This window comes from Artibeus jamaicensis, unplaced genomic scaffold (genome assembly GCF_021234435.1).
Source record: "Artibeus jamaicensis isolate MK-2021 breed Jamaican fruit bat unplaced genomic scaffold, CSHL_Jam_final contig_851, whole genome shotgun sequence".
NCBI classification, from domain to species: Eukaryota; Metazoa; Chordata; class Mammalia; order Chiroptera; family Phyllostomidae; genus Artibeus; species Artibeus jamaicensis.
In genome coordinates, this window is record NW_026521986.1 from 9999173 (window position 1) to 10012781 (window position 13609).

The following is a 13609-nucleotide window of genomic DNA, read 5'->3' on the forward strand; positions in this document are numbered from 1 at the left end:
CTGGAGGAGGTATTTCCTGCATAGCTATGAATACTTTGAAACCCAACATCTAGGACTTAAACATCCTCTTGAGTAAACATATATGTACGCGTATATACAGATACTTATTTCTTGTTACCAGACAGCAGCGGTCCGTGGGTCATGGCAGACAGACCTATCACTTTTTCCCTCCCTCGCTCTCTCTTTCTCCTTACGTCTCCCTCTCTCTTACTCTCTCCCTCACCCCTCGCTTTCTCTCCCTGCCATCATTTTGTGAGTTATTCTTCCATTTCCTTTTATTTGTTTGCAGTTAGCACTATACATGCAAAACTGTCCAGCTCAAAGCTTTCTCTTCCACTTTCCCTCGACTGCCAATCAGTTATTTGTTCCCATCTCCTCTTTGTTCTCATAGCACTTTTTTTTATTGGGTCCTAGTAACAATTTCACAATGTTGTACAGATAAACATGTAATTCCTCTCACGTAGATTGTGAATTCCTTGACAGTGACAACCGTGCCCCACTTCATCTGTGCTCACCCAAGCCTTGCACTGAAGATAGCCAGTAAATATTTGCTAAATTGTAGTATTGGCCCTGCAAACACAGAGCCCTAAGAAGTCAGATCTAGCAAATCAGCTTCCCAGGCTTTATTTGCCAAGGGGGTACTGAAGCCTGCTCCACTCAGTTGTAATGGGGACCAATCAGAGTGGTCCGGCAACACATGAATGTGTCTCTGGGGTCTACAGACTAGTTCTAGCAGCTTCTGCCAAGCATCTGTTTTGCCACCTGGCTAAAACTTTAGGATTTGTACCCTTTTACCCTCCTCTTTTATATCTGCTGCTAGTTTGCACTCTGGTATTGTCTACATGAATTAATGTCTTTTGGATTTTTTTTCTCCTTTCAGAGAACAAGTAAATGTTGAGCACTTTGGGGCACAGAAAGAGGCAGAATCGGTGGTCTCTTCAGGAATTTACTGCCTGCAGTAAAGGCAGCATACAGCAGTTAAGTTACTGCGAGTGGGCCCTGGGCAGGGGCATGATTGGTTGTCCCATTCGGGGTCCGGATAGTTCTGCTTAAAGGTTCAGAAAAGCCTTCATGTTTGTGGCCCGAATTCATCAGTTTTCCCAGAAGAGAGGCAACCAAGCTTGACATATATTTGGAAACAAAAGAGCAGAGAGCCTTTTGCAATAAGAAGGCAGGAGGAAAGGCTACTAGGCCCCTTAGATTCAATTTATCTGTAAAATGGAGGCAGTAGCATCTGTTTAATGAGGTCACAAGTCTGTGTGTGTGTGCATGTGTGTGTGTGTGTGTGTGACATGAGTAAGCTCCATGCCCTCGTCCTTCCCTTCAACATATTCGAGGCAGAAAACCTCCTAGGTCCCCTTAGACACAAATATTACTTGAGTATAGTCAGGTACACAATTATGTAATTGGGAGGGGACAGGATTGCTAAATTCTTTAAAAATATTTTTACAATGTCACGGTAGAGAACCTTGGTGATTCACTTGTTTGACCTGTCGGCTTTTCTTTTGTCTAAAGTAACTTGGTGTTTTGTGCCTGGAGTCAGGGCCTGTATTTCCAGCCCAGCTAAACAGGGCCTTCCAGGCCTTCCAGGGGTCTAGTGGGGGCTCCTTCACAGGCCGTTAGAGCAGGAAGGGCCTTCGCCAGAACTGATTTGAGAGCCCGCTGTTCCTGATGCTGTCCTGAATCCTTCATGTTTACCCCATTTCCACTCTGCAACAACTCAGTGTGGTGGGTATTGTTTACCCAGTTTATATATAGATGGGAACTGAAATTGGCTTGCCCTAGACCACTGAACTAATAATTCCAAGCAGAACAGATATTCCGGCCCAGTCCGGCAGCATCTTTCCCCAATCACAGCCTCCCTGAGCCATGTTTAGTTAACTGTTTCATTTTACTGATAAGGAAACAGGCATGGGGGGGGAGTGATTTGACCTGGTTCAGCCCATCGTGGTTGATGAAGCTGGGCCGAGAGAGGTGGTTTCCTGCCTTCAGAAGGTCGGAAATTTACAGCCCGAGCCGAGTTCCTGCTCGTAGACTCTGTCTTCTCTGCTGTTTTCTCTCCTGCCCTAAGTCTGTCTCGTTTTGTTCTCTTCTGTCCTCTCCTGCATCTTTTCTCTCTCTCTCTCTGGCCACCGCAGCTCCGCGGTGATCCTTTGTGTGTGAGGGTCGGGATTTTTGTTAGATGTTTGTTATTTTTGGAAAGTACTTTAGGAACACTGTGTACAGATGGCCTGTACGAATGTGCTGTTGGATTGATTAAACTCCGGATGGGAAAGTGGAGTCTCCTTCGTTTGCTGCAGTGCAGAGAGATATAGATGCTAGGGTAGGTCTGGGAAGACGGAAATGCTGGGGGAAAGGATAGCTCGCACAGAACAAAGAGGCTGGATTTCACATTTCTTCATTCCAGTCAGAACTTTTATTACCTTCTGTTTCCAGAGGAAATACTCCTGGGCCCCTGCTCTTCCCTAGAACACATTCCAGATTTCTTAGAACTGAAAGGGCGTGTAGGGACCACCCAGGCCCATCCCTGAGGACCAGGGAGAGTGAGGCTGTTTCACCGTGCACCGGTGGAGCTTGGGCTCAGGGCTGCCTCCCACATTCAGGTCCATGCTGCTGTCATCCTGCTGTTAGGCCGTGGGGGAGAGATGTTGGAGACTGTTACAGAGAGGGGTTGGGGATGGGGCGGTGCTGTGTGTCTGCTGGTATTCCTGCTGTTCGCAGCCTGAGGGTAGGTGAAAGCATGACAACCAGAGGATGTGGTAAGCAGTTTTGGGGGAGCAAGACAAGGATACAAGAAAAATCAGAGCAATTTAAAGAAACCCTCTAAGCCCTGGCTGGTGTAGCTCGGTGGACTGAGCGCAGGCCTGCAAACCAAAGCATCGCCAGTTGGATTCCCAGTCAGGGCACATGCCTGGGTTGCAGGCCGTATCCCCAGTAGGGGGTGTGCTAGAGGCAACTGTATTGAGGTTTCACTCCCTCTCTATCTCTCTCCCTTCCCCATCTCTCTAAAATAAATAAAATAAAATAAAATAAAATAAAATAAAATAAAATACCCCTCTAACACCTGCCCGACAGTGACTCAGGTGGCCTATGAGGAAAGCCAAGGGTTATTTTTATGATTTGTAGGAAGTGAAATTAAAAAAATTTTTATTGACAGAAAAAGGAAGAGAGAGAAACATCAATCTGTTGTTCCATTTATTAATGCATTCATTGGTTTTTTTCTTACATGTTCCCTGACTAGGGATTGAACCTGAAACCTGGGTGTGGGGAGGATGTTCTAACCAACTGAGCTACCCAGCCAGGGCCGTAGGAAGTGCGTTTTAACAAGACTTTGATATTTGTGTCTTCTGGGCTTTGGAACCGGATATGAAACGGAAATGGATGAGGGAACATACTGTGCTCAATGATCTTGAAGCCCCTCGGGAGACCCTGCGCCTGGTGAAGTGCTCAGACACCGCGGGCGCAAAAGAAAGGGCAAGACAGAGAGGCCGGCAAGACTGGGAGGAGCCATTTACCCACGGGGGGGATATCAGCTGGAGACATCTGGAAGTAACTTAACTTTGTCATTTGGGGGAAGAGTGGGAGGCATTAAGATTTGATCAGCATTTAGACATCTTTGGCTGCTGTGGTTCAGCCACCTCAGGGTGGGCGGTATTGAAGAGGGGAGACGCGGAAGGGAAACAAAGGGGAGGGGAGGGCGCACCTCCCTAGCACGTTAGTCGCTCTCGCACCACTCTGCTCCGGGGGACTTGGCTTCACAGTTAGGACTTCTTATCCTTACACTCCGAAAAGTAATTAGCTCATTAAATTCTGTTCACACTTCTCGAACACAAACTGTCTCCCCCCAGCACATGGCAGTGTCAGGGTCGAGGAAGATGACTAATCAGGGTATTAATATTAAGCTTTCCCGTTCTAGACACTCCACCACCATCGTTCCTTTTCTGGACTCATTTGAGGCAAGAAAAGGGTTTATATTGGTTTGACTGATCCGATCCCCTCTCCTAACTAGTGGGGAAATGGGCAAGCTTCAGGAAATCGTTTATCCTGAAAATCACCTGTGAACTAGGCTGACCTCACAGAACTGTAGATAAGCCCTCCTAGGACCCGGGAGCCAGCCTTGACATACGGACCCTCATGCCCCCCAGAGGAGAGCTCCCTAGAGTGCGACCCAGACCTGTTCCTCCAGCAGGACTGTGGCCTTCTCTGCAGGGTAGACCCCCAGTGCAACCAGCCACGTGGCCTGAGGAGATCTGGGCCCCGGGGTGTCCAGGGGACTGGTGTCCTTGTTCTTTCATGGCTGGCCCCACCTATTGCTGCTGCCTCCTTTTGAAGGTGACTTCCAGGGCACCTTTAATCTTAGGAGTCTCTCTGGTTAACCTGGAAGCATCTATGGCAACAGCAAGCAAGCAGACCGTGGGAATAGTGTTCCAGGTTGACCTTAACACCATAAACCCCCCATACTTGTCATCACTTTTATGATAGAAGTTTCCCAGATAGCCTCCTGCCATCATTGCTTCGGGGCTCAGCCTACATGTAGAAAGACCCAAGTCTTTCCAGTGTATAGAGTTCCTCATACTGTGTCTCTTTGAGCCTCACTGGAGACTAGTGAGATATTCAAAGCAACCAACACCCCAACTTACAGATGAGGAAAAGGGCAGAGAGGAGGTCAGTGGCTTCCCCAAGATTCGAGCCATGGCTTCAGGGCAGTGTTCTTTCCCTTGGAGGGTCGTTGTGGACAGGATCTGATGGATCATGACATCACATTCACCCTGGCACATCACCCAGCTTTTGGTGTTGTGGCTCTACAGAGGTGGGAAGGGCCAGACCCTGCCCTTGAGGGGCTGACGGGGTAGCTCGTGGGGTCTCCCTTTACCATATTCTATCGAGGCAGCTGCACTCATCCCAAGAAAGAAAATAAGGGTGAACACAGATTTGCCGTGACTCCTCACTCCATGTTTCGGAGGGGAGAGCCGGCTGCTGGAGGAAGAGATAGCTTACCCAAAGAGAAGTTTGGAAAGAATTCTGTGGCTGAGAGAAACTTTAGAGCCTTTTAGATGTGGAAATGGCAGCCAGAGCGTCCTGACCAGCCCTGTGGCTGGTGGCAGGGGTGGGGCTTACTGTCCGTCGCCCCAGGCTGGCTCCCCTCTTCTCACCTGTCAGTGTGGGTGGCATGTGCCTTGTAAGACTGGGCCGGTTTCGAACATAGAGCTTAGTTCCTGGTTCCTCTTTAATCTTAATGTTTTCCTTTTTTTTAAAAACTGTGGTAAATACACACAGAATTGACCATCCTAACCATGTTTCAGTGTGCACACAATTCAGTAGTAGTAAGCAGGGTTGTTGCGATCGTCCCTGCTGTTCACCTTCATGATTCTCATCTGGCCAAACTGGAGCTCTGTTCCCGTTAAACAACGTAGCTTCCTATTCCACCCTCCTGATGCCCTGATTCTACTTTCTGTCTCTACTCAATCATATTTTTTTTAAATTAGGGGAAGTAGTCACTAGCACACTAAAGGAACACTGAAGTGAAAGGTATTCTTTTTTTTCCAAAGTTTTTGCCCATGTGTTTCTCTAGGGATAATTTGTTCTAATGTGTTTTTCTTTTGACTTGGTCTAAAGCCACAATTCAAGGACAGGCCTCCTGCCTTCCTCCCTCTGTCTCTCCCTTCCTTCCTGTGTTCAAAGCAGAGCCTTTCTTAGAGTTATTAGATGTGTAGTGTGACCCTTTCTCCACAGTAGCTGGATTCTCGTGTTGTGGGCGACACCCCGGGGTGGTGGGGATTCACTGTTCTCTGTGTTATTTCCGAAGCGCTGACCCTTGGCCAGAGTTGCATGTACATGCTCCACTGACTGCCCTCCCAGTTCATCTTTTTCCTGTGCAAAGCCCCCGTTGTCCTCACTCCATTCATTCTGCACTCGGTCAGGTTTTAGGCTTCATGGTGGAATTGGTCCCTTGGCCGTAAGGGAGGAGCCAGCTGTTTCTTTAAAAACAAAACAAGAGTTCATGGGTGTACGTCTTCTCCCCAGTTCTGCACTGGCTCCTCTAGGTGCTGCCACAGCAGGTGGCCCTGCCAGGCGGTCACTGTTCCCTCAGGGCTGCCAACAGTGGGTCATCGAGAAGGACACCTGCCTGTGCCACGTCACAGCACGTGCACAGCAAGTACGTCCATAGTGAGTGGGTGCGGGAGAACAGGGCTGGCTGCGCCGGAGGTGGGCGTGGCCTGAAGTGCCAGAGAAGAATTCTTCCAGAAGGCGGCCCTGCGTGCACCCTGAGAGTGACTGTGTTCCTGTCGGAGGGGACAGTCGGGCTTCTCCGAGTGTCAGTTGTTGAGGAAGGAAGCAGGTGGTCAGTAGGGTGACCTTGCCCCGTTGACTGTTTTATATTTTATCTGTTTAAGTGGATAGTGCATGCGCAACACTCGAGGAGATTGAAAGGGAATACGCTCAGTGAAAAATTAGTTTTCTTCTCTTTTAACCACTCAGTTTCCTTTCCTGAAGGCAGTTATTAGCTACGGGTATCTTGTGCGTTATTTCAGAGAGATTTTCAATGCACATGGCGGGTGTGATGGGGGAGGGTGTCCTTTAAACATATATACACAAATGGTTTTCTTCACATACTAATTTTGGAAGTCATTCTACACCACTGCAGACCAAACTGCCCAGTTCTTTTTAAACCACTGCATAGTATTCACTGTATGAGTGTACGGCAGCGTATTTAATGAGCCTCCCTGCAATGAAGTGAACATCCTGCGTATACATATCACTGTGCACGTGAGATTTCTGAGGGCAGATTCTAGGAGCAGAATCGACAAGTTAGAGAATATGTGCGTTTTGACAGATATTATCAAAGAGCACTGCGTTAATTATAAATAATAACTTTAAGATTCTTTACCATGTAGCTTCTCCCTCTCCCCCAGTCCTCTAAAATCCCTGTCAGAATGAGCTTCCTAAATGAATTTGGTGTTGTCACTTTTCTGTCTCTAACCCTTGTAAGCTCTACGTGGTCTCAGGGTGTAGGTTAGACTCCTTAGCCAAGCCTCTGCCTCCATCCTCCGCCAGGGGGGCTGTGCTCCCATTGCTTTGATGCACTTGTATTTGGTATCTCCTTTTTCATTAGGCACGTCCTTCAGCAGTGACTCTAGCTGGCGTCACCTCCCCTGAGCAGTCTTTCCTGATGATTTCCGCTCCCACACTGAACTCCTGGGCACCACTCTGATCTGGCCTCGTCCATTCACTGCAGAAATATTTGCTGTGCACGTGCTGGAATGTGACACAAGCAGGTGTCATTGTCGATGATCCACTGGTTGTTGCCTCGAGGGAATGGTGACTGCTGGTGGTGTTGCCTGCAGTGGCTGCAAGTAAAACAGAGGCACCGAAGGGCCCAGTGCTGACTGGCTGGTGGCCCCGGGCACATCCTTCAGACCCTGGCTTGGTATCTGTCAAATGAGAAGGCGAAGCCTGATAACCTCCAAGCTCCCCCAGCTCAGATACTATTATTATTACAGTAGCAACAGCAGCCAGGGTTTACGGAGGACTTGTAAAGTTCAGGCTCTGTGTCAAGTACTTTGATCCTAATCCTTTAATCAACGCTGTAAAGATGCAGGGTTACTGTCTCCATTTGGCAGATGAGGAAACCAAGGCTGGAGAGTAATTTGGCCATAACAGAAGAAACATTTGGATTCTGGCATTCTGCCTCTGTGGCTCTTAGCCATGTAAATGTACACACATTCCACACATTCACACACACGTAGTTTTATGTACTGTTTTGGGTCACTCACAGACACCACCCCTAGACCTCTCCGGGGACCATCCTGTTGAACAACTGTAAAGGCTCAAGGTGGAGTCTGAGTAAGAGCCAGGAACAGAGGACTGTGGTCACAAATACTTGTGGGCAGTGGGTAAGGTCTCAGGGGCAGCTCTGTTCTTAAACCCCAGGCAGCTGCTTTTCCTCTGGACTGGGGCAGCACATTGCTGTTAGCAGTAACTTTTTATAAGGGGAGCGTGGGCCTGAGTCAGGGCTGCAGACGTGGATTAAAATCAGCTCTCAGTAATCTCTGACCGAGTCTCAGGGGTGTCCTTTACTGAGATTGCAGGTGGTAGGCTTCCCCGTCTGTTCACATAAGGTCTTTTTCATGGGGAAGGAGGTGTGTATGGAATTAAAATAAAAAAGGAAATGTAATCTTACTATTTGGAATACATGTTATAAACTAGAATAAATGAAATCAAATGAGATAAGTAAAATATAATAGGCCCATATCACAATGTATCTATCATCAAGCCAACTGCTTCCCTAAAGGCCTGGAGAAAAACTTCCTTAAAAGTCTTAACCCCTGATTTTTTTTTTTTACGCTGCCTGCTCTTCTGAAGTTTTTTTCTGAACTAGAGTGGGTGGTGAGGCTTATTAACAATTACAGCTGTCCTGCCACCACTCATCGGCAGGCCCAGTCAACCCATATGGCCTCTGGGGTCACCTGTGAGCTCTTAAGTCAGAGCCACATCCTCAGGGGCTAGTCTAGCCTTAGGCAGTTGAGCCTGCCAAGCTGGGGGCCCTTGGCTCTCACTGCCGCATTCCTTCTCTAGGCAGTGTATTCTCCCTTTCAGACACGCGTGTGTTCTCTCTCCCTCTCTCTCTCTCTTTCTCTCTCCTGGTTAAATTGAACTTACTCTGAGTACAAGCGGCAAATGCAAAGCCAGACTCTGGTGTAGCAGCTCTGTGTCAGCGGCTGCCTCTCTCCTCCTCACTGCTGCAGCCTCTGAGGCAGGCTGTCAGGCAGAGCCCGGCCATGTTGGAAAGCTTCGCGGTGTCCCGCTGATCTCCAGGAGAGCTGGTGAGCCGGTCCTTGTCTGGTGAGCTGTCTCCTTGTCCTGTCTCAAGGATCCGGCTCCTACATGCCTACACCCAGGCAGCTGTTTCAGGCCCTGGTATTTCCCCAGGAAGGAGTTGAAAAGCCACTTATGTGCTTGTGTCTTCCTCTGAAAGTAGGAAGTCGGTTGCTAGAATTCTTTCAACTCTGAGTGTGCTTATGGCTTCTTTACCGAAGTGCCTGCTTGTAACTAACACATGGGTAAAGTTTTCACTTCATTCATGCCTTTGTTTTTTGTTTGTTTTCTACAGGTGAATCTACCCCTGGCTGACTTTAGAATTCTTCTGGCTTTTAATTTTCTTCCTTTTAAAATAACTCGGACGGATAAAAGATGTGCCATGGCAGGATAGCACCAAAGAGCACCTCAGCGTCTGCCGCGGCCTCGGTGGGACATGGAGTGTTCCTTCCACTGGTGATCCTTAGCACCCTCCTTGGAGACGGGCTTGCCTCAGGTGAGTCCGGCCTGCTTTCTGTCTGTGGGAGGGAAGGGATACAGGACACAATAATACCCTCGTTGCCCCCAAAAGCTGGGATAGAGGGTTCTCTGTCCGTCAGGCAGTTACAGGGAGAGCCCAGTGGGGAGACCTTTGTGCTGCGGTGTAGCAGGAGACCAGTATTGCTGGTGCGCCACCAAGGGGCCTAGTGACCCGGATGGAAGACTCTTCTCTTGACGGTGTCATCACCCTGCTCCCTGCTGTTGTAATTATCAGGCAGGATGGAGGGGAGAGATTCAAAGTGCGATGTACAGGGGAGGGTGCCGGCTGTGGTGCCAGACTGCCAGGGTTCCTAACCCAGTCCTGCTGCTCGCTGCTGCTGGGACCCTGACCAAGACTTGAGTTATGTACTCCTCGGGTTCTTCAGCTGCAGAATGGCTAAATACCAGTGCCCGAGGTGGCTGTGAGATGGACTGAGATAGCACAGTAACACTCGCTGATTGTTAGCTCTTTTATCAGTCGGTTCTTGTCCTTCTGTTGTTTTTCTCAGAATGAGTAAAGAATGCAGGTGTTGTAAGTTAGTGAAGCAGCCCTGGTCGTTGACACCACAAACTTTGTGATCTTGGACAAGCCACTTACTCATTCTCATGTGACATTCTCTGTCACATGAAGGGGTTGGCCTGGATGACCTTTAAGGACGCATCTAGCGCCTTCAGTCTATACTTTCATGGTTCTAAGGACTTTCTGGTTGAAGATCGTAAGCCAGAGGAGCCCTACCTAACAGGGCTATAAACGCAGTAGTGAGCCTTTGATGTTTGTATGGTCTTTGCTGCCTTCAGCAGTGTTCTGAAGACCCTTCTAGGTTCTCTTCATGAGGTCCTCTAGACCTGGTACCCTTTTAGAAAGGGCATATTTGGCTGTGTATTGTAGGCCTCTTGGTGATGCTACAGAACCTGCCTCTGTATCTGCAAACACTGGTAGGGGTCTCAGTGATGATTGAGCCCATTAATAATGGTGCCCCTATCGGAGTTCCATAGATACACGTGTATGGCACTTTTCTTTGGCCAGTGTTCTCTAGAGTGGGATCTCAGCTAGATTTCAGAAGGGACTTTGTGGGAGGCAGATGTGATACAGTGTGGCTTTAAGAGTCTCCATAGCTCAGCACTCTCTCTTTCATTCCCTTTCTGTTAACTCCCACCACCCATTTATCCAACACATACAGAATAATGGTGCTGTCTCATTTAGTCTTACTTTTTTCTCCCAAATTGTTGGGAGAAACAATTACTGATTTGTTTTGTTCCATCATAGCTTTCCTGACCACCCACATACAGATTTCCTCTTCTGCCTCTCATTTACCTCATTCTGACACTTAACATAAACCTTTCCCATAAGCCTGAGACTTCGCTGGCTGTGAGGAGCCCCTGGCACAACCAATGGGGCCTCTGGTGGTTGGGATCCCACAGAGTGGACATCATGGTCATGTGAGATTTCAGAAGAATGGAAGGCCAGCCCACACCAATGTGCAACAAAAGTAAGCAGGGCCTACACTCACAGGCCACTCCAAAGCCAGAGGAGGCCTCTAGAGTGGCAGGTGCGGACCCGTAGGCTGCGGGGACCCTCTCTTGCTCACCACTGTTTCCCTGGAGCAGAAGTTGGCAAACTGGACCACGGGCCAGATCCTATCTGCTGTCTGTTTTTCTGCGGCCTGTGAGCTGAGAATGGTTTCTAATTCTTAAAAAATTGGAAAAAAATATTCTACAGTATATAAAAAAGAATAATAAGTAAAAAAAGAATAATATTCTACAGTATATAAAAATTGTATGAAACTCATATTCAATACCCATAATAAAAAGTTTTTTTTGGAAGATGGCAGAGTTCATTCACACACATACTGTCTATGCTGCTTCTGTGCTACAGTGGTAGAGTCGAGTTGTTGCGACGCAGGCCGCATGGCCCCCAAAGCCTCAAATACTTAGACTTTAAAATATTTTGCCCTTCATAGAATAGATTTGCCATTCTACCCTGGCCCGGAACAAACAGTGCTCAGCAAGTGGGCGTGTGAATGGAATGACGGCCAGCAGGAAGGAAGGAAGCTGGGACTGGTCTGGAGCGCCGACAGACCCGAGAGGCTGTGCACTTGCCCAGGGTCTCAGGGCCAGGGCCAGAACGTGGCCCAGTGCCTGGCGCGTTACCATGACCGTCCCCCTCCAAGACTCCATTGGGGAGGCTGTCTTGGCTTGTTCCCTGGCAGTATTAGGGTCTGCCTTCCGTGTCCGAGGTCTTCAGTTTCCTTGTCTTCACTAAGTCATCCCCTCCACCACACCCTCCTTTTTATGGGCCTCACCCCTGCCTCTTCCCATTTTCCAACTATCCACACCTTCCCAAGTTTCCATTTAAAGTCTGAAATCAATTATCAGGGACTGATGGTTGCAGCCTGGCTGGATAAAGGGATTATTATTCTACAGTGTGGAAAAATATGTCTACAGTGTGGGTTCAACCCGGGATGGGAAAGTTGGCTCTGTTGTTTTCACTCCCTCCCCCATCTGCAGAGAATCTTCCCTCTGCTGCTGTTCCCAGCCCTGTCTTTCTAATTCCCACAAAACATGTGTACTGGCACAGAGCAGGGTGCAGGCGGGGGAAGGAGTTGTGCCATTTCTTAGATCCAGCGCACCAAGTTGCTGCCAGTGTTTTTCCCTCTCTCTGGAGTGGTTTCTGGGGGAAGAAGGTGCCCGCTTCTTGGCCCGAAATCCAGAGCACACCTGTACGGCCCCGACGGCTGCGAGCAACATGCCACTCAAGCTTGCCAAGAACTGGTGTTCTCAGATGCTCCAAAGTCAGGGAACGGCAGTTTAGTTCAGGAAAGGTCTCGCCCTCCCCTTCCTGTTTCTTAGCTGCCCGTGAATGCCCAGTCCAGAGGCATTTTAAAATGGGGTGCCTGTGAAGTACACAGCCTTGCTATCCAGTGGTCTGTAGTAGACCCTGAGTATGTCTGTGTGTACATACATATTCATGCCTGTGAGGAGCCCACCGGACATCAGCAAAGTGGGCATATTCCGGGGTGCAGTTCATCTGCATACTCTCGAGTCATAAATACCCTAGGCTTGGTCATAGTTGCTTAGGTTTATAAGAAAAGACTCACTTATGAAGACACACATCAGAGTTCTGGAATAAAGTTATGTCATGTTTGAAGTTCAGTTTTCCATCCCGGGTTCTCTTGTTCTTAGTTCGGGATTTGTGACAAAGGAGAAGGTGTTAGGCGTTGGGTCTTGCTTCCCCCTAGGTCGTTCCTTTAGCAGAGATGAGAGAAATGACTGAAAGTTCCCTTTTTAGGTTGGCAAAAGGAAGCCTATCTATTCTTTACACCGGTCACACTGCGCAGGGGAAGATCAGAATTTAAAATGAGATCTGTGCTCATACTACCCAGCTTGCCTTTTGCTGGGGCTAGAGAGGAATTGGGGTCCCAGCCATGTAGCAGCCTCTCCCAGGTCTCACAGCTCCTTCCCTTCACCTGTGAGCTCAAGAAACTTGCAGTATGACCATAGGCAAATCACTTGACCTCTTTGTCTCTTCTGTAAAATGGAAACAAGATACTTGAGGATGCTAGTTCCGTGGTGCGTAGACTATGAAAAATGATTGGAAGGCACTTGACGTGTAGTATGTGTGGCGTAATGATAACAATCCTAAATAACAACAGTGGAGATGGTATGTGACCCACTGTTGAGTCATGCTGGGCAGGAGACTTTATGCAAATGACGTCATACACTGTCTTTAGAAAACAAAACTGAAGGTGCAGAGTCGTTTTTTGGGTTGGGGATCAGGTGTGAAATATGATCTGTGAAGAAGGATTGATTACTTCGGAGTCTCCTTTGTCTTCTGTGTTTGCATAGTCCAGGGTCTCAACCCAGCTGGCTTGCTGACTCACATAAAAGCCTTTTGATTTTCATTCTTCGCCTCCTTCCTTAGGCATATTTATTGAAAAAATTTAGAATTTTAATTTTTTAAAATCCTCACCTGAGGATACGATACGTTTGTTGATTTTTAGAAAGAAAAGGAGGACGGAAGGGGGCGATGGGATGGGGCAGAGAGAGAAACATCACTGTGAGAGAGAAACATTGATCAGTTGCCTCCCATATGTGCCCAACCAGGGATCGAACCTGCAGTCTTTTTGGTGTATGGGATGATGCTCCAGCCGACGGAGCCACGCGGCCAGGGCTGAAACTCAGTATTTTATTAGTGTTTGATTTTTTTTTTTTTGCCTTAAAATGCTGCTGTGCCACTTCAGGCCATGTTAAACACCACACAAGAATGTAAAGC

The 13609-nt window shown here is 48.2% G+C and overlaps 1 protein-coding gene across 4 annotated transcripts in view; it reads left to right on the plus strand.

The window, feature by feature from the left end:
* The window catches only part of SUSD6 (sushi domain containing 6), a 92515-nt gene that overhangs the window by 33866 nt on the left and 45040 nt on the right, over window positions 1–13609 (plus strand). For all 4 annotated transcript variants that reach the window (XM_037127161.2, XM_053673237.1, XM_053673238.1 and 1 more), the window contains exon 2: window positions 9113–9313. In XM_037127161.2, coding sequence (XP_036983056.2) covers window positions 9193–9313 — 121 coding nt within the window. In that variant the 5' untranslated portion in view covers window positions 9113–9192. The remainder of the gene's footprint in view (window positions 1–9112; window positions 9314–13609) is intronic.